General features: G+C 37.4%; 1 protein-coding gene across 1 annotated transcript; it reads left to right on the top strand.

The window, feature by feature from the left end:
- The first annotated feature begins 3,637 nt into the window (after window positions 1–3,637).
- Window positions 3,638–4,942, top strand: LOC120069328 (uncharacterized). The gene is made up of 2 exons (XM_039021062.2): window positions 3,638–4,124; window positions 4,213–4,942. Exons 1-2 carry the CDS (start codon window positions 3,969–3,971, stop codon window positions 4,771–4,773), a joined length of 717 nt encoding a protein of 238 aa, XP_038876990.1. The 5' UTR covers window positions 3,638–3,968; the 3' UTR covers window positions 4,774–4,942.
- Window positions 4,943–26,037: the final 21,095 nt, after the last annotated feature.

Here is a 26,037-nt window from a genome sequence, read left to right as displayed (position 1 = left end):
GTTGTTGCCAGAGTTAGGCGTCGGAGATGATTACTGAAGTTGATTGCTAGAGATGGTCGCTAGAGTTGGCCACAAGAAGTGGTCGTTGAAGCATGTCACCAACAATGATTTCGACGCAGTTGGTTGACGGTGGTGGCCAGTGGATGGAGTCATTGAAAACATTTGAGGGAGGGAGGGAGAGAAAGAGAGAAGATGAAGTTTCTCGATTAATGTGAAAACTTCAATAGTGAACACTGTTGAAGTTGGTGGAGTTAGTTATTTAACATCGACTTGTCAAGTTAGTGGGCCAAACATGAATTAAGTTGAGGTAAAAATCTAACTCTACTCAATGCCTCAAACACCCCCTTACTGATTTGGCAAAACATCGCCCAGCCCCAACACTATAAACGTAAAAGTCCAAAATACCCTTACTATTAATATATTTTATTTTAGGTATAACAATTAAGTATTTCGACCATATATAAAAAATAAAGTATCATTATAATAGCGTGTATGCAACTATATACTCAACATCAAGTACGTTATTAAAATGATATATTTGACATTGAGTAAATATATATGATATATATATATATGATATACTTTATTTTTAAGTATATCAAGTAATTAAGTGATATGCCATATTTCTTTTAGGATGTTATTAGAATTAAACAATGACTAAAAGGGTTAATATATTCACAACTACAATACTAGCTAGTTAGGTACGAAATTGTCTTAATGATATACTACTGATATACTAATAATAAATTTGAAAATTTATTTTTATGGAGTATTATGTATTGTTGATATACCAATACTAACTTGAATTGAATTGAGTTCATATGACAATAACGATATGAAAATTAAGCTTGTAACCCAATAATTTTAAGTTTTCAAAAATGACAGACCAGCCCAACCCAATTGAAATAATCAAATGTCCAAAATGCCACATATGGTTACAATGTGTGATTGTTGCTAGATATACTGCTAATATACTTGAAATGTTGATTGATGTTAGATATCTTGTTGATACACTTATGCCTAATTATTACTTATTGATGTCTGATAGACTCTCATTTTGTATCTAATATACTACCGATATACTTAGAATATCATATTTATAAAAGGGGAAGCCGTACACATGTCAAAATAAATTAAAAAAATCAGGCCAATATCCACACAATATAACTTTTGCAAAACAAGCAAAATCAGTCAGCCTAGTCCAATTCAAATGAGGCATTGAAACTGAAAAGTAAAAAATCCCCTTACTAATTCACTAACCGTATGAAATTTGATTGCTATTTGATTCCTATGTGATTTTTATTTGATATTAATTGCCATAAGGTTATTAATGTTACAAATTGCTATTTGATTACTAATTGATATTAATTGTTGATTATACTAATTATTATCTTATTTTTATTTCACTTTCAAATACTTAAACTTTAGTTCTTCCTCTCTTTTACTTTTACATACTTTGTCCTTTCAGCTTTGTTTTTCACTATCAATTTCTTCTATTTTTACGGCGATTAATATACACCAGCGAAAGAGAATCATTGTGATTGATTATTCTTCTCTCCCTTCAATAGTTTAAGCATGGAAGTTTGGTTTTATATTAGCTATGAAAGGAATACTTGTTTGTCATATACCGTAAGTTTTTACCTGCCATAGTTTAGTTGATATGGGCAAATTTTGATTACATTCTCATTGTTTTTTGATTGCTATCTGATTTTTTTTTGTTAATTACTCTGAAGTTTATGATTACTTTTTTATTGTCATTTTATTACCTTAGATTTTTTGTGTTTTTGATATTTTCATTTGATTGACTTTGATTGTCATCTACTACCTTCTATTTTTTTGGTAATTAGTTAGCAATTTCTTTTCTTCTTCTTCGTTTAGCAGTTTCTAATATTGTCATTTAATTGACATCTGATTACCTCTATTTTTTGTCACATGATATAGTTACTAATACTACCTCCTGATTTCCTTATGATTGCCATCTAATTATTTTATATCCTTTGACACATAAATATTACTTTCTAATATTGCTATCTGATTACCTTCTATTTTTTTGATATAAAAGGTAGTAGCTTTTAATATTGCTATCTGCTTACCTTACCTTCTACTCTTTGACATATAGTTAGTTGTTATGATATTGCCACCTCTTATTACCTTCTATTCTTTGATAATGATAACATGCAGTTCGCAAGCTTCTCGCATCGACCACATGTTCGAAATATTAAATAGACTTTGTGTTCTAATTTTACAGAACGAAAAATTGGCAAGAAATCTCAAACATTCACAGTAGTACAATATCTTCTAGCAACATTCAAGAACCCTAATGTTCTTACATCATTAAAAAGACTAATATTCCTGATACCAAATCAAATTCTTCCCACTCGCTCAATTGCAATAAGAAAAACATACATAAGGAATGAACGTCATTAATTTCAAGCAGATTAGTGGTAGATAGTCTACAAATATGAACTGCAAATATAAATTCCTTCAATAATCAAAGCTTCTTGCACAAGACATGGCCATTAATTCTTGGGAATTTGATTAAACAATCTATGTGCAACAATGTTTTAATCACGAAAAGTTAAACATAAAATACGCTAATCCTCAGGAAATCAAGAGAAAAGAAGATTTTAGAAGCCAGTTTAGAGAGAGAAAAATTTACAAGCAAAGAATTTAAGTACATGGGATAGATAGTTTTGATTCACATATGAGAAAAGGGAAAAGAAAAATCTCTATGAAACAGGGGATGAAAGCAAATAAAATCTTCAAGGAATCGAACACTATCAAACACTTCAACAAATCGAAATGAATAGGTGATCGAACCCCAACCAAAATTTAGTGGTGGAAGAAAAATCAAAATCTTCAAGGAATCGATTACTATCAAACACTTCAAGAAATTGAAACCGATAGGTGATTGATCTCTGACTGAAACTGAATGGAGGAAGAAAAATCAATTAAAGGAATCAAACACTATCAAACGTTTCAAGAAATCAAAACCAATAGGTGATCAAACCCCAACCGAATGTGAATGGAAAAATCAAAATCAAAATCAAAATCTTCGAGGAATCGAACTTCAACACCGTTGCTTCAAAGAATCGAAACCCAACCAACATAACGAATCAAAATCTGAAAGAAACAAAACCTAGGAAAACTTCAAAGAAATAAAAAAAACTCTCAAAGAAGCGGAAGAAAAAAACACGTGAGATATGACATAGTAGACCTCTAATTATAATTTAGGGTGATTTTGCAATAAGAAAAAATTTAAAATTAAAAGGATTGTTTTCAAACATAAAATGAAGCAAAATATTTATAAAATATAGTAAAATTTTACAACTATCAACGCTAATAGACACTGATAGTTCTAAAATTTTAGATCTTAAAAATATTTTCAATAGTTTTACCATTTGAAATAATTTCTCAATTACGTTCTAATGTGATTTTAATCTAAAAATAAATTTTGTCATATTTAAAAATTTTCAAAACTTGAAGACAAACTTACTCAATTCTATGTTTGATTGGCTACTATTGCAATACCTTTTTAAAATGAAACACATCTGATTTATTAAAAAAAAAGAAAAATTGATTGATTGAATATTGATTACGGTCGGATGATGTACTATGTAAAAACTAAAACTAGTTAAAAACTAAATTGATATATAAGTGTAACAGTGAAATGATAAAAAAAAAGAAATGAATTAAGATTAAAAGTTGCAAAATAAAAAGAAGTTAATGGGTTTAATGTTATTATGTGTTGGTTTCTGAACGTGTTCACTAGGGAAACAGTTGAAGAACGAGGCAAGCAGTACATGATCCACGTTTCATAAGGAAGGCCACGTGTCACGTGCTAAAGTCTGCCACTCTGCCTATAACTGTACCATGAAATCAACAGGTACCTTCAGTTTGAGTTAATTCAGAAAAACATAATACAAATTAAAGGAAATCGGTGTTAGGAAGAAGAAATTTGAAAGAAAATGGCAGTGAGCATTTCGTTAGCCAAGAATGTGATCTTCAACCTCTGCAAGCCCAAGGCTTTCCCTAATCCTAACGCTTCTCCTCCATCTCTCAAACGCTCCACCAAGATTTCATCCCTCTCTTTCTCTACTTCCGCCTCTAAACATCCCTCATGGGTACAACTTTTTCTTTTCCGTCGTTTTCTTTTGTTTACTTTCTAACATGGTATCAGGGTCTGAACTCTATTTTTCAATTGTGGTGTAGGATGGAAAAGAAGTGGATGCGAATAGAGACTCGAGGGCGGACTATGCATACGAAGATGCTAAGGAACGAGCGAAGGAAGGAGCCCAAGAAATGAAGGAGAAGGCAAAAGACTATGCGAAGGGGACGAAAGACATGGCAGTGGAAGAAACAAGCAAAGCCTCAGAGACAGCCCGGGCGGCGAAGGAGAAGGTAAAAGACTACACGCATGACGCCAAGGAGAAGGTGAAGGAAGGAACGAACCGAGCAGCGGAGACAGCGGAGGCGGCGACGGAGAGAGCGAAGGAAGGGGCTAAGGGAATGAAGGAGAAGGCGGAGGAGATGGCGGGGGAGGGGAGGAACAAGGTGCAGAATATTGGGGAGAAGGCGAAGGAGACGGTGCAAGGGGCATGGGAGGCGGCAAAGGATACGACGAATAAGATAAAGGAGAAGGTAATGGGGAGTGAGGAAGAGGGTGAAGAAGGAAGGAGGAGGAGGAGGAGGGAGAGGGAGGATGAAGATGGGAAGGTGATGGATGAAGATGTTGATCTTAGGAGAAAAGCTGGGACCAAGTTCGATGAATGAATAATTATAATTAAAATATTTTCAATAATGGGTTTAGTTGTGTTTCTTATTTCGTTTCTTTCTGCTAACATCATTGGAGTGAATGTTTTTTTTCCCCTTTTTTCCTTTTGTTCTTTAGACTTTTTTGATCGAGAAATATTGTGTTGGATATGGGAACTGTTCAACGAATGTATAAATAAAGTAAATTCTGACGAAAACATTATCTCTTTTCTTTCGAGGTAATTACTATTGTGAATTTGCGAGAAAACGTAAATATAATATATTAAAATAAATATAATATAATATATAAATATATAAAATAGATAAATTCACGAATTTAAGATTGAATTGATCACCTCTCAAAAGCTATTAATTGTTACTATTTATATGAGAGGAAACATGATATATTAAAATAAATATAATATAAAATATAAATATATAAATTAGATAAATTCATGAAGTTAAGATTGAATTGATCACCTTGAGAGGTGGATTAACAATTTGGCTCGTATGGATATTAATGGTGTACGAACAGATATCATTTAAGATGTTGTGTACCAGTTTTTTAAAGTTGAGTCGGTTAGGTCATCGTTGTTGAATCTCCTTTATCCATTTTGAATCTCCTTTATCCATTTTTTATTTGAAATATGTATGTTTTGTTGTCTTAATTTCAGGAATATGTTAAATTATTAATCTATGCACACTATTTTCGTGAATTGCATAAATTTGAGGAAGTGATAGTTATCATAAATTTGAGGAAGTGATAGTTATAGTCTGTTTCACCGATCGTCATGATATAGCATGATTGGGTTAAAAATGTTAAAAAATATTAAATTCGGGTTGGGTCAAGGGTTACCTATTGAAAATCGGTGATCCAATCCAGTCCAACTCGAAAATTTTGGGTTGGATTGGGTTGACCCTAAAAAAAAAAACTAATAGGGTTCATTATTAGCCTATCCGAATTTTTGGGTTGGTCTACAAAAATCTTCCAACCTCGACTATGTACACTTCTAGTTTGAGATCTAACTTTGTGTGGATTAGATAAATATCCAGAATTTGCATAATCAACTAAATCAAAACTTGATTTATTTGAATAAAACAAAGGCATGTCTATCGTTTCTTGGAGAAAACGGAGTACATACTTAATTCTGTTGTAATATTTTTCTATTGGAGAAGAACTATACCTTGTTAATAAATTTATTGAAAATGCAATATTTGGTCTTGTTTAGCGAGATACATAAGCACATCAATTGCACTAAGATATGATACTTCATGACCAATAAATTCTTCATTATCATCTCGAGGCTGAAATATATCTTTCTTTTCATCTAGTGAACGAACTTTCATTGGAATGCTCAATGGATGTGCTTTGTCCATATAAAATATTTTCAAAATTTTTTCTATATAAGTTGACTGATGAACAAATATTTCATATGCTAAATGATCAATTTGCAAGCCAAAGTAAATTTTATTTTTTCGAGATCTTTTATCTCAAATTCTTTTTAAAGATATTCTATTGCATTTGAAAGCTCTTCAGAAGTTCCAATTATTTTTAAATCATCAATATGTATAGTTATAATAACAAATCCTGACTGTGATTTCTTTATAAAAACACATGGACATATTGGATTATTTTGATATCCTTCTTTCAACAAATATCCACTCAGAAGATTATACCACATTGTTGTTTCAATTCATATAGCAATCTCTATAACTTTATTAAATACAATTTTGATTTTTATGTTTTAGGTACCTTAAATCCTTCTGAGATTCTCATATAAATTTCTTACTATACGATCATTCACCAACACGAACGTCACGCCTCAACAATCTCCTCGAACAAGAACAAATCTCACTTGACACTCGAATGGGAAGCAGACACCACCAGAAGGCTTTCTTGGTATTCTCGGTGTGAGAATCCAAGAGTTGTAGGCTTTGTATGGATTTGGTAGAAGATAGGAGGAATGGACAGATCGAGTAAGTGAGAGATGACTAAATTCTATCATATAGACTGATACTCGATCGTTTAGAAAACAAGTAACTGTCGTATAGAAAACTTGTTGCACGATCGTTTATGCTCTCAAGCTATCGTATAGCTTTTTCTTTATGCGTCCAATATGAATCGCTTAATTATCGCATATTTAAAAAATGAAAATGATTTTCATTTTATCCATCAGTTACCATAACTGATCATAACTTCTCATTAAGTTGGTTATTGAGGGAAAAAACCGGAACCAATTATCCCATAATTGATATGATTACAAACATATAATATATTCATAATCTATAGTTTTAATATCACATCTCATGCAATATATAAACTATAGTTCTTTTTCTCCTTTATAGCAATTAATAATAAATCCTTCATACTAACCCAAAAATTGATTCTTAACATGAATCCATTGAGCTACCAAGGGGACCTTATGAACCTGTAGCTTGAAGCTGTTGGGATTGTGATAGCTGGTAGAAATGCACGTTATTACAGCTCAAATAAGTAAAACAATGAGAGAATGCGATGGTAAAATAAGCAATATCATGTCCGAAAGCGGTAAACTGAAAGGAATTGCGATCGCAAGCGCCCATCGCATAAAAACAGTTAATTTACTTATTTTGTGCAGGAATAATGTGATGACGCATATGAAATTGCAATCCAAAGGAAAAGTCATCAGCGTGCTTGAAGATTGCGATCATAAGACATGCGATCGTGAGAAGTTCCTTAAAAAGGCAGCCGCATAAAGACTGCGCATCAAGGTGACAACATAATAAATCATGATGGGACAGAAAACTAATAACAGTCGAATCCGAATTTAGTTGACAAGACGTTAGGAGCCAAACTGTAGCAAGTACACTCAACTTTCGGTGACCATTAGTGCATCAGAGCAGGGGAATTAATGCCGCTCATCATTGCAATCATTCGCAAGAAAGACTGCTTCACTTTGAGCTCTATAAATACCGAAGGTCACCAGTGTAAAAGAGGTGGACGAACTTAGGAATAGAGAGTTAGTTAGTCTGTTCACACACATACTCATACATATACTTAGAGGACGGAGAAGAGCAAGGAGACAAAGAAGCTGAGAGATCATTCCCGGATAGATTGAGAGACTGCCGGAAAGCGTTACAAAGGAGAGAGGGCTAACACTTGCGAGAGTAAGAATACATATCTTGAACAGAGTTGGAGTGAACAAAAGTAGTGTAAAAAGCCACAGGAAGCAAGACATTGCTTACCAGGCTTCTTATCTCTCAAATCCATTTGATATTTTGTATTCAGTACTTTATTTACAGAAAATGGAAATCTCATTTCAATCTATGTTCAATCTCTCTATACCACGCATAAGTAGCTAAATTTCTGAATGGATTGAGAAGTACTTAGCTAGCATGACTTAAGATTTACATTTTATGCGATCATCTTGTCTTATGTATGCGTCATTCATCATTTGGACATACTTGAGAGAGTAGTCTAAAGATAGAATCTAGGCTTGAAAGAGTCAGATTAGATTCTAGGCTTGAGAGAGTTGGATTAGAACCGCATAAGCAAGAAATAGAGACTTAGACATAAGCTCTATTGCTATCTACACATCGCATGCACCCTAGAAATAGGTATGATTGTATGCGGTCACCTTGTTTTATGTGTGCATCATGCATCATTGCATAGACAAGAGTAGAGGCTTAGAAATAAGTGCTATCGACATTTTTGTATGCATATCGCATGCGTCCTAGAAATAGGAATAATGGCATTATGCATTGAGAAATATAGTACTAATATTTGTGTGTAGCATGATCACATAGCTTGTGCACAATCTTAGTAAATGTTAGCTAAACCCCTTCTCAACCCCTTCATTGCATACTCATTGTAACTCTACGCGTTCATCACTTTGCGTTCAACTCCGTCGCATAGGAAAAATCTTACTCAAACAATACCCACTTCATTTATTTGTCACCGAAATAGAATCAAAGAGTCTGTCGCATATTTACTTAGTAGTCCCTATGTTTGATCCTGGACTTACCAGGAAACCTAAGAAGGCTTATACTTGGGTCTTGTTAGGAAAACTTGCATGTTCACTGCATAACATATCACTGCAAACTCACATAACGCATCACAATTCAAACACATCAAGTTTTTGGCGTCGTTGCCGGGGATTATGGTATATATTGCGCTAACAGCAAACCTCTTTGATTCTGAGGCTTGAACATAGTGGCCACAGCTTCTCTTTGGAAGAGAGGACTCAGTCATAGTAAGACTATGACTTATGTTCATTAGAGGGATCAGTGGTACTTAAGGAGTTAGATGTAACTATAGAAGCATAACAGTTATTGACCCAGCTGTACTTACGAGCGATCTGTGAAGGGTTATCGCATTGTTGATTGGTTAAGATGGAAACATAATATATCTATAGTAAGAAGAGTTCAACCGTCGGTCTTTAGTGGAGTATCTGGCAATTAACAAATGGTAGATCCCATGACTAAAGAGTTTAGTCAGTTATTCATGTACCGTTGGAGCTTCAAGCTACAAGTTTACAAGGTCCCCTTGGTACCACAATGGATTCAAGTTGAGAATCAGTTCTCGGTATTGATTTGAAATGTTCAAATTGACAAGAGATAATTTGATTATATATGATATAATCAGTATGGTATATGAGATAAATCAAGTGGTGGGTTAATGTAAATGAGATTTACATTAAGGACCATGGAATAGAAAAAGAGCTATGGTTTATATGTTTCATGAGATGAAATATTAAAACTATAGGTTATAAATATAGTATGATAAGTGGTTATCATATATATTTATAATAATATTAATTATTGGATAATTATCTCTTTTTTCTCTAATAACCAATTGAGTGGGAGGTTATTGGTAGTTTCATGATAACCGTGAGATAAAAGAAAAAATGTTTTCCTAAATTTAGTAGTTGTTGATTTGAGATTTCCATTCTCGGAAAGTTACTCACGGAAAGGTTATCAAGTAAATACAATTTACTAAACAACGGCTTGGAGAGACTAGATGATCGTGGAATGTTTCTATATGATAGACACTCAATTGGCCGATGAATTAAACGGTCGTGCAACTTTAGCTAAATGATCGCATAGCGTTTGTTAAACGATTGGGCATCGTCTATACGATAGACACTGTCATCTCCCACTTGCTCAATCGTTTACATGATTGTTCTTCCTCTAGTCTCTTCTTCTAACTAAGTCCACATAGCCCACACTTCTGGATTCTCACATTGAGAATACCAAGGTAGCCATTGTGGTGGTGTCATACTCAACTCGACACTGTCGAGTTTATTTGAAGGCCGTTCATGGTGTTCGTGTGGAGTCCGATTGTTTGTGATATTCGAGATTGCGGTGTTCAAGTTCTTTGTTGATCGTGATGTGTTGCGGTCGAAGTGTTCGAGCGTTCGTGTTGCAGTCTTCTGGTTGTTTGAGCGTTTGTGATCAAAGGTCTTGAAGATGAGTCTTCAAAGGTATGTTAATTCTATCCTTTGATCGTTTAGTAAAGCATGCTGTAATTTCATTTTGTGCATGACCGTATGTTTCCGTTTGTGATTGTAATTGTGTTGTTCATATACGAATGAAATTTGGAACTATCCTTCCGCTACTCATGGAAATCCTTAGCAAAGAAGAAGACTAAGAGTTGGTCGTGTCGTGTTGCCTGAGGTAAAGATTGCTGGGATTTATCTAAACGATCGTATAGATTTTTCTATATGATCGTTTAGTATTTACTAAACGATAGCTAAACGATGGGGTAAATTGTTTACTCTATCGCATAGCGTTGGTTGTCCGATCGCGCAGACGCTAGAGGTAGACGATCGTAGTGGGAGCATATGATTCTTATCGTTGAGAAAAAAGCGCACGCTAAACGATTGTGTAGTTAGCATGCCTCATCCCAAAGTTACTGACTACAGGATCATGCGGTATACCATATGAAGGCGCTCGCTTAGCGATCGTTTTGTGGAGCGTGCTGCGCGATCACGTACTCATGCTTCATTGTATAGTAAAAGGTACACGATCGCTGCTAAACGATCGTTTAGCTCTAGGAGCATTGGTAAACGATTGAGCAAAGTGTTTGTTCTTTCGTGTAGATGATCGCGGGGAGTTTAGTACATGATCAGTAGAGACGTGTTACTTCACCCGGGTGGTTCAGGACCCGGTTTGCTGCCGAAGACTCCTTGTTTTTGTAATAGTTAGCTTTAGTTTGAAAGGATTTGAGGTAATTTTTCCCGGTTCATCAACATTTTTTTATTATACATGAGATGTATGTGATTTATATGGAAAAATGTTTGACATATAGATTTGAAACCCACCTTAGGTTGTGCAATCATTCATGCATCATGTATTATAAGTGTTATAATATTGCATGATGAAATTACATGAGAGCATGCACATGCATCATGAAAATATAAGAGTTATATTTGTGCATGCAGTGAGCGTTATCATGCATCATCTTTATATTATAAGCGTTATAGTATAAGGGTGAATAGAAGCATGTTTTGCTTGATTTGTTGCTTGTTTGTATACGTGTTATATAAAAAGTAGCTATGAATGAACAATGCATGGAGCATGACACTTAGCTTGTTTGTAATCGTTATGAATGCCTTGTATGTGTTAGCTTTGCGTTGTGGTTGTTTTTTGGTTGTTTCTGTTATAAGAGTTATAATAGAAACTAGAACTAAAATCGATAAGAAAGAGTTACATGCAAACTTAGGGTGAACTCATGTTTTAAAAGGGTTTTAAAATTGGATTGAGATAGACCTAAGTTCAAAGGTTCTAATGGGATTAGAAACCTAGTTTAATCTTTTAAATCGGTTTAATAGGATTAAATTGATTGGCATAAAAGATTAAAATTGTATTAAATCTATCTATAAGGGACCTCTTGTCTAAGGCGGGTTTTGTCTAGGTTGGGGTACTTAAGCTGACGGAAACGGAACACCCCTACCTGGGAACCTACCTAGAAAGGTGAATTAGATAGATTTCTACAAGCATGCGACAGTTGGTCAAAGACCCCGTTAAAGAGTTTAATGGATGATGATCAAAAGTTGTTTAAACTATCCAAGGTAAATGTTACTCTTGGGCAAACCTAAAAAGTGACTTAGTTTAAAATTCTCAGCCGTGTTTTTTCTAAGTAAACTAAACCCTAGGTTATAAATACTCAGTGGGAGGAAGAGATGTATCAAATATGTCAATGATTCCACTCGTGTTTCTCCCTGAATGTTCACGCCGTGAGATTCATGCTGGCCTCGTGGTGTCCTGGGAGCATCCCCCTTCGGATGATGTTTGCATGAGTCAATATCAAGAAGGACAAAGAGAGTGTTTATAGTAAGTATGTGAAAGGTGTGTGTCAACATATCCTACGGTCTCTGTCATTGGTTCACATCGTGAGATCATTTTGTACTCCCTCGTGGCGCCTTGGGAGCGTCCCCCTTTGGATGAGTTTTGTGCAATTGGTCAAGATCAAGGTGAACTTCAGAAATAGATAGGGTTGCTTTAGGTTTTTCACCAATTGGATTTTTTCCATCGAATTGGCTGCTTGGGGCAGATCTCTAGGGCCAAAAATGGCGAGTCACACTTACGGGAGATTGTTAAGCAAGTTAATGATCTCTTGACCAAATCAATGATGTCTAGTCGTTATAGAAGCAAGAGTTGTTCTGGTATTAATGACTGGTTGAGAACTTCTCAATTCAGAGGAGGGATAATTAACCTTATTTCATCGACTTTTGTCCTAAACCTTTGAAGAGTCATTGCGAAACTAGATGCCACACGGGATTCATGTTAGTTTTGCTAAACCATATTGGATGTTGTTTGTTGACGAGTATTTGCTTAAAACCTAACGTAAGTCAATGTGTTTTTGTTTTCAGCAACTTGTCAGTATTTTTGTTTAAAGCCTTTCATTTGACTAAACATATACAGTGAAAAGAGTCTTGTAAAACGTATTTCGTGGTAAACGACCTCGAATTTGTCATGGTTGAGGAATGTCCTCAAGTCTCGACCCTTGATGGCACCGCGAAGTGATTGCAATGCATATGAGTTGTGGATGAAGGCTAATTCATTAGCCCGACTTCACATTTTGGATAGCATACTTGATGTTTTGGCCAAAAAGGTTGAGAACATGGTCATTGCACGTGAGATATGAACTCGTTGCAAAATTTGTTTGATCTTCAATTCTTACTTTTCGAGCATAAAGGGATAAATGACAAAACTAGTAGTGTCAGTTCCCAAGTTAAACTCTAGGAAGAGAAAGCAAATGTTGCTGACTCTGTTGAAGTTCATAGAAGAGAAGTGTTCTCTGACATGAAACTTGGAGATTATTTAGGTTCTGATATACGTCCCACTACTCTCCAAAAGAGGAGGATGTCTAAAGACAGTAAATTTGATTTATTGGTCTTGGAGACGTGTGTGGTAGAGAATGATGATTCTGCTTGGATCCTAGATTCGAGTGCTACCAACCATGTCAGTTCCTCTTACCAAGGATTTAGTTCCTGGCAAAACTTGCCATAGGGAGAGATGACTCTATGAGTCGGTACTGGTGAAGTTGTTTCAGCTGTTGCTATAGGCAGGCTGAAGTTATTTTTAGACAAGAAACATTATCTGTTACTGGATAATGTTTTCGTAGTTCCTTATATCAAGAGCAACTTAATCTCGGTCTCTTCTCTCATTGAACAAGGATATACAGTCTCCTTTTCTAATAATAAAGTGTTTATTTTCAAGAATGGAATGGAGATTAGTTTTGGTTCTACAAATGCTATCTTCTAGTCAACCACATCCGAGATCATAAACCACGAAGTAAGCTTGTTTTACGTGAGATTTCTAGTGAGACTGAGAATACTAAGGGCTCAACAAGAGTTGTTGAACAGACTGACAGATCAACAAGAGTTGTTGAGGTAAGTACATCTAGTCAACCAGCTCAAGAGTTGAGACTTCTTCGACGTAGTGGGAGGGTTATGAACCCACCAGATCACTACATGGGTCTAACTGAAGCCCAAAACATCATTTCTAATGATGGGGTCGAGGATCCAATGTCTTTTAAGAAAGCAATGAAGGATGTTGACGATGAATGGATTAAAGCCATGAACCAAGAGTTGAAGTCTATGTACTTTAATAACGTCTGGGAGCTTGTGGATCCACTTGATAGGGTAAGACCTACTGGGTGTAAGTGGATTTATAAGCGAAAGAGAGGTGTAGATGGAAAGGTGCAAACCTTAAGGTTCGACTTATGGAAAAGGGTTATACCCAGGTTAAGGGAGTTGACTATGAGGAAACTTTCTCACCAGTTGTCATGCTCAAGTCTATCAGGATACTTTCTTAATGGTAATCTTACGGAGACCATGTCACACCCTCTCCTAGATTTTCCTCATAACTTGGAAGAAGATGTGATGGTAGCAGTTACTAGCCCTGTTTTCGGCACTTACCACTCTAACCCTCTCACCTGAGTGCCAACCTGTTAACTATTATTAATGCATACAAACAGCTCACCTTCAGAAGGCTTCATATACATTATATGATCACATGCAAACAGTCATGACATAATATTTACAAGTAAAATATTTACAATTGGACCCAAACTACATTAACAAAGCCCTGATCCCCCTTAAAAAATGTGTACATAGATATAAACCATCAACCTAAGTTCTTTTTAACTAGCTGGGCCTTTAAGTGATAAGCAGTAGCAGGATTAATCTTGAGGAATCTGACCACTACCTGGAAAAGGAGAACATAGAAAATCTGTGAGCTAGTAGCCCAATGAGTGACTATAAAAATCATATTACACCATGCTTTACATTATTATAAACATGTACAACTTCCTTTAAACATAAACATCAATAAACATCCTTAAACATCATTAAACCTTAGTTGGGAACGAGCATATATCGCTCTAGCACCCAACTTCTGTATTTTGGCCAAGAGACCCGTACTTTGGCCTCTCATTTAGAACTACCTACATGCATGTGGATTTTTGTAAGTACCGTCAATACCTTAGGTACTATTACCCAGATACCTTCTTCGTGTCCTTCAGTATCGGGTTATTTTCTAACATCAAATCTAGCTTTAATTGCAAACCATTTACATAAAGAATCATTTTATCATAGCCTTTCTCCAAAAATGCATGCTTCATCGTAGGAACTTAACCTTTGCAATGAATTCACAATATACCTTGGCATGCATTAAAACATAATCAAGCTGGAGAAGAAACACTATGGAATTCATTAAACATTAGTTGCTTGAGAAAGTATAACCTCATCATTAACATTACTGTAAATTACATGGTCTTTTATACATAAACATTGAAAGCATTAAATTCATTTAAGTCACTCACAACTCGTCGAGGCTCTTAATGGGTTATATGCCTCTTCTAGCTCCTCTTAGCCTGAAAGAACATAATTTCTAGTTAGATTCCTTAGAATTCCCATCAAAATGCTTCAAGTAGTTTGTTTACTAGTGAAACCTTCATCAACAAGATCAGCATTACTAGTGAGATAGTCATCATGAGCGAGATCCTCAAGAGTGAGATCCTCATGAGCGAGATCAAGCATTTCACTAGAAAAACTTCATCATAGCAAGACTTACCAATGCTAGCGAGATTTATATCTACACCAGCGAGATTCAGTCCAAAATTCAGCGAGATTTTATTCTTATGCGAGATTCACATCTTCTTTATCTCGCTTTCGCTCTCTATGGTGAGTTTCTTGCTTGATCTTCCCAAGCAGCTGCTGTTTACGCACCAAATTCTTGTTTCAATTTCAAAAATTCATAACTCAAAATACAGAACTCTTTCCAAGAAACTTCCTTCTACAAACTTGTTTAGAATTGAGTTAACTTTCTTACCTTAAATTCCTTGAGATCTTTCTTCGGTAGGCCAACCTCAAAAACTAATCTCAGACCTAAATTCCTTGTAATTTGGCCTGAAGCTTCCAATCTTCACCCTTGGCCTTGATTAATCCGAGAACCTGACCCTTCTACAAATTCTTTACTTTTTGTTTTTCTTCCTGTGAGACCTGTTAGGAAATTGATTCTTGAAATTCTTTATTAACGTAACAGGCTGATACAACCTTCTGGAAAAGCAGTTAAACAATGAACAACTTCTTTATTAGATGATAAGAATCAAACAAGATTAATCGATCGCTTACAATTGTTACTTAATCGTTTACCTAAACGCTAAACGATCGTTTACAAGTTCTACACGATCATTCAGTGTTACCACACAAACGCTTACAAAATACTCCGCGGTCGCTGAGCTTTACTACACGATCACTAAGCTTTACAAAATGCTACACGATCGCCTAGTGGAAGTAGACGATGAGCAGCACAATGTGATGGCTTCTCCACGACAGCGTCTTTTGAACTTCCACTCTCGAGAGCACCTCTCCTTCACTCCTAATATTCAGAATTCACCCCTTCCCTTCTGTTTTCTTCCTTCTTTTTAAACCTCCACTTCTCCCAACAACGTTGACAATAACTCTTAACCGATTCAACTGCCGACTTCCCCTTTTCTCTTTTATTCTTTTTTTTTGATATTGTCACATAATTGAAGTCCTATCATTACCTCCGCCCTCCACTTTTACCTTGTTGATAGCTCGTAGAAATACAAGCTATTGTAGCCTTTTACTTAGAATTATGAGAGCTAATAAGGAAAATATGCGTTGATAATTCTAAGAATTCATGTGAAAAGTGAGCTTGCGTCAATCAGTACCAAAAATCCTCACTAACCCTATACCATGCGTTATTCTAGGTCAAAGTGTCCATTTTTGCAGATATTACAGGAATTGATCGCATGCGTCGGTCCCAGACCGCCGCAAGGTTGACCGTATGAGTTGATTGTCATAAAGATTAGTTCACCACATGGAATGTTGCGTCTACAGAGTGATAATCGTGATAGAAGTTTGCTCGCAAGGTAGATGGAATGTGTTGGCACCTCAGGAGAAACAAGCATGAACGCATACATTGGGAGTATCAATAAGATAAGATGATGTTCACATTGCCCATATCGCGACAAAGGTAGCAGTGAGGCAGAACGCAATAATGAACGATGTCAGCGTTTAAGCTCTATAATCGCACCTTGGACCGTTAGTTCAAAACATCCGAGCTTTTGCATTAAGAGAGATGCTTGCGATCACAAATGAGAACATGAGCAAGATTTTCTTTGAGGATTCTTCACCTCCACAACCCATTCCGAGTGACGATCGGAGTTTTCACTGGAGATAGAGTTCGAGAGAGACTTCTCCATCATCCATCCATGGCGCCACCAGCAGCCTTGATCCATTTCGGATGAAAAGCAAGAGATTATTTTCATCTAGCCTTCCATTTCTCCTCTTGTCTCTGTATTGTATTACATTTTGGCTTAAGACATTAATACATTTTGTAATCAATGCATATCTTAATTCCTTCAACGCCATCTTCTTCATCTTTATCATCATTTTTCATCGTTTAGTTATCAAAGGTGGTCGCATACTCAATCGTGTAGCCTAGAGATAGGACACATGTAGCAATCCATCGAGAGATGTACATTGTAGAGTATAGTGAATTAATCCTCTCCGCTTGATGTGAGACTATAGCAACGCTTGTCTATAGGCTGTTGCAATGCTTGTCTATGAGCTGATTAGTCGCAACTAACCGCCTGAGAGGGTGGGTAGTGGAACACACTAAAGTAAAGTATGCATTGTTTCTAGAGATAGGCACGATCTTATGGTTAACGCAACCATGCATTATAGAGATATAGGCATATGGTTGGCCACCGAAAGGTGCGATGTGTTAGTGTGGCGAGCTGGGATTACTCGGGCAACCTAACATAATGAACATTAGTATGCGTTAACGACTGCTGCATCTCTATCAATTCTCATAGTTAAACTTCCATTGCTCAATCTATTTAGTTAGGAGTAGGAGCAGCGTATAATCCTTTAACTTTCGTCTTTTTACTTTTATTCATCGCCTCAAACGCATTACTTCACAAACAGTATTGAGTTACAAGCCCTTGTGTTCGACCTTGAATCACCCCGAGAAACTTGCGTTCATGTTATACTTGGCGAGAATGCGAGAAAACTTATGGCAGGAATGTATGGTCATCGCATATTTCTTAGTCCAATGCATGACCATCGACACATGGAGATCAATGCATCACATAAGTTGCATAATTATTTTCCTCTCCTTTTCTAGCACATCACTTGTCCTCAAGGTAAAGTCTTGTTTGTTCAGCTACCTCTTTGACAATCTTCTTCATTTTCTCTTGAGTTATCCTCCAATGCTTCCGAAGTTCTCGTAGAGTCCCATCCCATATCCTCATCGTACATTTCAGACTAATCTCAGCCTTTGTCTGACTTGGATTCTCTTGCAGAGTAATCTTCCGTCCCTCACCAACAAATAATATTATTAGTTTCTGCCAATCGACCTCTGTCTTCCCCAGTGTAGCCATTGCATCCCCAAAATCACATCAACACCTTCCAACTCTAGTGGAATGAAACTGTCACACATTTTCCAATCACTTAGCTTTATTTCCACATTTTGGCATACTCCCTTGTCTCGTAGAACAGGTCCCGATCCCAAAACTACTCCGTAACAAGTCGTGGTTGTGATGTTCAACTGCAGGCGATTCGCTAAACCCTCTGATATGAAGTTAAGTGTCGATCCACAGTCTATCAATACTACTATCGATTCTCGTTTGATATCCCCTCTAATCTTCATTGTTCATAGGTTCGTCAATCCCACAACTGAGTTCAAAGACAGTTCCATAACAGATGAAATTTCCTCACTTAGCATCAACACATGCAATTCTAACGTCGTTTCTCTTGCTTTGTCTTCCTCCTGCAACTCCCACTCCTCTCTGGACACCTGCACCACTAGCAATCTCAATTCTCTTGACTCTCACTCTTTGCACAAATGTCCAACAATGTATTTTTCATCGCACCGGAAACAGAGCCCTTTTCTCTTTTCGATTGAAATTCAGCATCTGCTAATCTTCTCGCTGAAATTTCTCTCCGGTTATCATTACTCGATGTTCCTCGCAATGTAATGATCCTCATTGGAAACGACTCTCCGGTCTTCTCTCCTTCTTTCGAATCATTTTCGCTCACTGATTTACTCACATTGTCAGTATTGGATTTTGAAGCCTTCGAATTGTGGAACTTACCCTCGTATATCCGCGCTCATCTAGCTTCGGCTCATGCATTTTATCTATCTTCAACACGTTGTGCCAACGACATCATTTGCGCTAACCCATTGGGTTCCTAGCATTCAACTTCCATCTTTATCCATGGTGCAAAACCATTCATTAATGTCTCTTCAAGAACCTCATTCAGTAGATGTGGCAACGATGCTACTAACTTATCGAAAAAATTTCGATATGCTTCCACCGTTGTTTCTTGTTTAATAGCCAGGAATCTTCCACGGATTGATCCCTCTCTTAAAGATCGGAATCACACAGGTATCCTTTTCTTCAAGTCTTCTCAGTCCTTGAACAACTCTCTACCCTCCTTCGACCGATACCAAACTAATGCGACGCCATCGAAACTCACAACTGCCACTGTCATCTTCTCAGTTTCAATCAACTTATGAATTTGAAAATAGTGGTCTGCTCTGAATAACCACACGTCTGGATCGCTTCCGCTAAATACCGGCATTTCAACTTTCTTGAATTTCCTTCGGTTGCAAATCGCATCTTCTTCGATGGCTTTCCTCGAACTATTTGCATCGCACACATTACGAGTATTCGATCTTTCTACCTCTTCCATCACTTTTGCCTTTACCTTGGCCAGTTCCGTAACATGAAAAAAGACCATCTGTTGATGCTTCTCTGCTTGCAATCCAAAATTCTCTAAGCTCTTTGCCAACAACGCCAAGTTTTCCTCTATGGTCGGCAGTTTCTGTATTTCGATTTTGAATCTGAGATCTCTTGTTTTAGTAATTCCAGTTTTTCTTCAAAACGTTTCTGAACCATGCTTGCTCAGGTGATTGCTCTAATACCAATTTGTTAGGAAACTGATTCTTGAAATTCTTTATTAACGTAACAGGATGGTACAACCTTCCGGAAAAGTAGTTAAATGATGAACAACTTCTTTATTAGACGATAGGAATCAAACAAGATTAATCGGTCGCTTACAATTGTTACTCAATCGTTTACGCAAACACTAAACGATCGTTTACAAGTTCTAGACAATCGTTCAGTGTTACTACACGAATGCTTACAAAATACTCCGCGATCACTCTCAAACTCCTACACGAACGTGTACAATCTATTACATGATCGCTTACCAATATCTATACGATCCCCTACCTTTTGCTATACGATCGCCTACCAAATACTACATGATCGTTGAGCTTTACTACACGATCGCCTTGTGGAAGTAGACGATAAGCGGCACACTGCGATGGCTTCTCCATGACAGCATCTTCCAAACTCCCACTCTCAAGAGCTCCTCTCCTTCATTCCTGATATTCAGAATTCACCCCCTCCCTTCTATTTTCCTCATTCTTTTTAAACCCCCACTTCTCCCAACAACCTTGACAATAACTCTTAATCGATTCAACCGCCGACATCCCCTTTTCTCTTTTATTCTTTTTGTTTTGATATTGCCACATAATTGAAGTCCTATCAATATCTTTCTTCGGCAGACTAACCTCAAAAACTAGATTCCCCCAGCTTTCAAATGGCACCGATTTCACTTAATTCGCTTGAGTTATTTTCCAAAACCGAGCTTCTGAAGTTCAACCTCCTTTTATACCTCCGGCTGCCTCCCATGATTGAATATTCAACCGCCACCTCATCCAACATTAACTTAGTGCTTCCGACGAAATTTAATTAATAAGTCTCTTTAACTTTTTTTTCTTTTCTTCATTTGTAATTCCCTGTAATTACACCATAAATTTCCACTTATCAATTAATTAACATAACACCCTCATGGCTAAACATACTTATATAGGAAATGTAGAATTCGGGGTTTACAATTATCTCCCCCTTAAAAAAAAATTCATCCTCAAAATTTACTTAATATATCATTAGAAAAGTTGAAGATATCTCTTTTTCATTTGCTCTTCGGGTTCCCAGGTTACTTCCTCGATTCCATGATTACGCCATAATACCTTCACCAAAGGAATCGTCTTATTTCTGAGTACTTGGTCTTTCCTGTCTAAAATCTCGACGACCTTTTCCTCATAAGATAAATCTTCTTTGAGTTGTACTGGTTGTGCTACTAGTATGTGCATAAGATCAGGCACATACTTCCTTAGCATTTATACTTGAAATATGTCATGAATACCAGTTAGCTCCATAGGTAACTACAACCTATATGCTGTTGGACCGACTCGTTCCACAATCTTATATGGTCCGATGTATTGCGGACATAACTTCCCATTCCTCCCAAACCGGAGAATTCCTTTCCATGGGGACAATCAAAGAAATACTTGATCTCCGACTTCAAATTCAAGTTCTCTTCTTCGCTAATCCGTATAGCTCTTTTGTCTGTCACGAACTTTTTTAAGGTTATCTCTGATAAGTTTCAAATTCTCCGCTGTTTGTTGAACTAATTCTGGACCTAGTAATTTCCATTCCCCGACTTCGTTCCAACATATTGGGTCCCACAAAGTTCGCCGTACAATGCTTCATAGAGAGCCATTCTGATACTAGAATGGTAACTGTTGTTGTACGCAAATTCGACCAACGGCAATTGCGTATCCCAACTTCCTTTGAATTGTAACACGCAAGCTCTTAACATATCTTCCAATGTCTGTATAGTTCTTTCTGACTGTCATCCATTTGTGGATGAAAAGTTGTACTGAAATGTAGTTTAGTGCCCATAGCCTTCTATAGGCTAGGCCAGAATTTTGAAGTAAACCTCGAGTCTCGATCTGACACTATCAACACTGAGGCTCCATACTGACTGATTATCCTGTCCACATAAACTTAGCTAGACGGTCTAGTGTAAAAGTAACTTTTATTGGTATAAACTTGGCCGTCTTGGTTAGTCTATCGACTATCACCCAAATGCCATCATATCTTGAGGGTGTCCAAGGCAATCCAAATAGAAAGACCATTCTCACATGCTCCCACTTCCACTCAAGCACTGAGAGTGGGTTTAGTAATCCTGCTGGTCTTTGCCTCTCAGGTTTCACCTGTTGACAGACTAAATATCTGTCTACATATTCCGCTATGTCTTTTTTCATCCCAAGCCACCAGTAAGATCTCTTTAAGGTTCTATACATCTTTGTGCTTCCTGGATGTATAGCATAAGCATAACTGTGTGCTTCTTCTAGAATGCTTGCTTAAGCTGTAGCTTATTACGCACACACATTCTTCCCTCCTTTTTTAGTACATTATCTGCTCTCAATGGAAGTCAACTCTAATTCCCCTACCTACATTATCAGCAATCTTCTGAAGATAAAGGTCTTTCAACTGATCCTGTTTATGGTCCTCTATTAAGGTAGGTTTTACCTGGAATGTAGCTATAAATCCCCCTGACTATCCCACTGATAAGGCGGTTCTAGAATTCCTGAACTTCTGGAATAACATTCCCCTCATCGATTTAATAATGGCTCTGGATCCCGAGGATTTCCTACTTAATGCATTCACTACAATATTTGCCTTACCAGGGTGATACTTGATGGAGCAGTCATAATCTTTGATCAGCTCAATCCATCTTCTCTATCTCAGATTCAACTCTTTTTGATAAAAAATATACTTCAGGCTCTTGTGATATGTGAATATTCTACAACGTTCTCCAAATAAATAATGTCCCACAGCTTTAGAGCCAAAACAACTATTGCCAGCTCTAGATCATGCATAGGATAAATGCTCTCGTGCTTCTTAAGCTGATGAGATGCATATGCAATCACTTTCCCATCTTGCATTAACATATATCCCAGTCACTGTCGGGATGCGTCACAATAAATCTCAAATTCCTTACCTGGAGTAGGCAAGGTAAGCACTAGAGCTGATACTAATCTTTGTTTCAGCTCCTGAAAACTATGCTCACACTCTGACGATCACTCAAACCTCATGCCTTTCCTAGTCAGGTTTGTCAATGGAAGGCCTATCTTAGAAAAACTCTCCACAAATCTCCTGTAATAACCTACTAGACCTAGGAAACTATGTATCTCTGAAACAGTCGTGGGTTGTTCCCAGTTAACTATTGCTTCCGTATTCTGGGCATCTACACTAATACCATCTGCTAAAACAACATGCTCGAGAAATACAACCCGATCTAACCAGAAATCACATTTACAACTGCCTAGCTTGCAGCGTCTGCAATACTATCCTCGAGTGGGTCATATGATCCTCCCTACTGCCAGAATATACTAATATATCATCAATGAATACTATCACGAACTGGTCCAAGTCGGGATGAAATATCCTATTCATAAAATCCATGAATACCGCAGGGGCATTTGTCAGTCCAAATGGCATTACTAGGAATTCGTAATGTTGATATCTTGTTCTAATTGCGGTTTTAGGAATGTCCGTCTCCTTTACCTTCAGCTGATGATAACCCGATCTCAAATCTATCTTTGAAAACACCATGGCTCCTCTTAGCTGATCAAATAAATCATCAATGCGTGGTACGATATTTATTCTTAGTCATTACCTTATTCAACTGCCTATAGTCGATACATAATTTAAGTGTACCATATTTCTTTCTTACGAACAACACCGAAGCTCCCCAAGGCGATACACTAGGTCGAATGTATCCCTTGTCAATTAATTCCTGCAGTTGAACCTTTAATTCCTACTTCTCTATCGGGTGGCAATCCTGATAATTCCTCAGGAAATACATCCCGGAACTCATTTACCACTGGGACGTCTTCTGGGTTCGGCTCTTTCCCTTGAGCAATCACAACATGAGCCAAATAGGCCTTACATCACTTACTCAGTAGCTTCCTAGCCTTCACTACTGATCTTAGACTTCCAACAATTAATCTTTTGCTTCCTACCAGGATTGCATCCTGGCCATTTGATTATCTAAACACTACCTCTTTCCTGTAGCAGTCCATTGAGGCACAATATTTATTTAGGAAATCCATCCCTAGGATAACATCAAATTCTAACAAATCCAAAGGAAGTAAATCAACATAAAATCTGGATTATTGATCAGCGTCTCACAATGTTTATAACATTCCCCCTACTATTATCACATCTCTCATAGGGGTAGAAATATATAACCCTTCAGGCATAGGCTCAGACAACTTATCTATACTAGATGCAAACATGCTAGATATAAATGAATGTGTGGCACCAGGGTCAAATAAAACATAAGCGAACAATCCACATAATATCACATTATTGGTCACAACATCTGAAGACTCTGCTTCCTCCTGGTGTGTTACGGCATACACTCGCCTCTGCTGGTGAGGTCGACCTACGACACCCTTCGGTTTGGCACCACTTGACCCTTCACCTCGATTTCCAGTGCCCTTCAATTGGTTAACTGTCTGAGAGGTTTTCTGTTGTGCTGTTGGGGCTTCCGTGTTCACCTGAGGGCAGTCTCTCTTGAAATGCCCTGCTTGACTGCATTGGAAACATACCTCTTTGCCACTATAGCACACTCCAAGATGCCTCTTGCCACAACCAGGGCATACCGGTTTCTATCTATACTGCCTATTGACTCACTAGCTTGTGGCATCTCTAGTTGGTTGGTTGCACTAGCTGACGGTCTCGATTTCCTCTTTTTGGATCCCTACCAACTCGTACCTCTGAATTGACTTCCACTAGTATGACTCAAAACTGGGGGTCGGAATCCCCTATCTCTCGACCTTATTACAGACTCACCGCCTTTTTGCAATTTCTCATCATCTGCTAAACTTCGCTCGACTTGTGTTGCCGTTTCTACTAACTGGTTAAAGTCTAACCAATCAGTTGTAGATGTCACTAGAGTTCTAATCTCTTACCTCAATCCTTGCTCAAACTTCCTGCATCTATCTCTTTCCTCAGCAATAATCAATAGAGCATACTATGACAATTCTGTAATTTTCAGCTCATATTCAGCCACTGACATTGTTCCCTGTGTCAGTCTGAGGAACTCATTCTTTTTCGCGTCTCGGAACAAACTGGGGTAATATGGCTTCGAAGGCCTTCCTGAACTCAGGCCATAACATCGCATCTGGACTGGCTCGTCTGGCGGATATCACCTTCCACTATTTCTCCACTTCTTTCTGCAGTAGAAATGTGGCTAATCCTACCTTCCTATCCTCCAGGCAGCACATAACATTAAAACATAGGCCCTAGGGCTTTAAACCTCTCAATGCCATATTTCTTCTCCGGGTTGGCTCATACTGAGCCTACACTGGCTGCCAACCTCTATACTATCCTGTCAAAAACTGTATCTTCTAGCTGGGAATCTGCCCTAGCCTGGGGAGTACTAGACTCTCCCTTAGACGTCATTTCTTAATTCACAAGATCGTTTACCTTCATCTTTCTTCTCGATGAGTTCTTTCTAACCTCCGGGCCTCTAGCGGTAGGGTCAGTATTCATGTCTCCTGTCTGCTTACTCTGTTTGCCACTTTGCCTCGGCATTCCACCTATTAAAATGTACACATGTTAGGGACTCTTGGGGACTTAGACTCATGCATGAATTTCCCTCTCATTCCCAAAACCTTATGCTTTGATACAAACTTTTCACACCCCTCCCAGATTACCCTCATAACTTGGAAGAAGATGTGATGGTAGCTGTTACTAGCCCAGTTGCCAGCACTTACCACCCTAACCCTCTCACATGAGTGCCAACTTGATAACTATTATTAATGCATATAACCAACTCCTTCAAAAGGCTTCATATACATTATATGATCACATGCAAACAATCATGACATAATATCTACTAGTAAAATATTTACAATTGGACCTTAACTTTATTAACAAAGCCCTGATCCCCCTCAAAACATGTGTCCATAGATATAGACCATCAACCTAAGTTCTTCTTAGTTAGCTGGGCCTTTCAGTGGCAAGCAGCAGCAGGATCAACCTTGAGAAATCTGACTGCTACCTGGAAAAGGAGAACATAGAAAATCTGTGAGCTAGTAGCCCAGTGAGTGACTATAAAAATCATATTACACCATGCTTTAAATTATTATAAACATGTACAACTTCCTTTAAACATAAATATCAATAAACATCCTTAAACATCATTAAACCTTAGTTGGGAATGAGCATACATCACTCCAGCACCCAACGTCTGTATTTTGGGCAAGAGACCCATACTTCGGCCTCTCATTTAGAACTACCTATGTGCACATGGAGTTAAGTACCGTCAATGCCTTAGGTACTATTACCCAGATACCTTCTTCTTGTCCTTCAGTACCAGGTTATTTTCTAGC

The sequence above is a fragment of the Benincasa hispida genome, chromosome 8, assembly GCF_027475165.1.
Source record: "Benincasa hispida cultivar pf3 chromosome 8, pf3_genome.v1.1, whole genome shotgun sequence".
In the NCBI taxonomy this organism is placed as follows: Eukaryota; Viridiplantae; Streptophyta; class Magnoliopsida; order Cucurbitales; family Cucurbitaceae; genus Benincasa; species Benincasa hispida.
The sequence above is the reverse complement of the archived record's forward strand: the minus strand, read 5'-3'. Positions and strand labels throughout refer to the sequence as shown.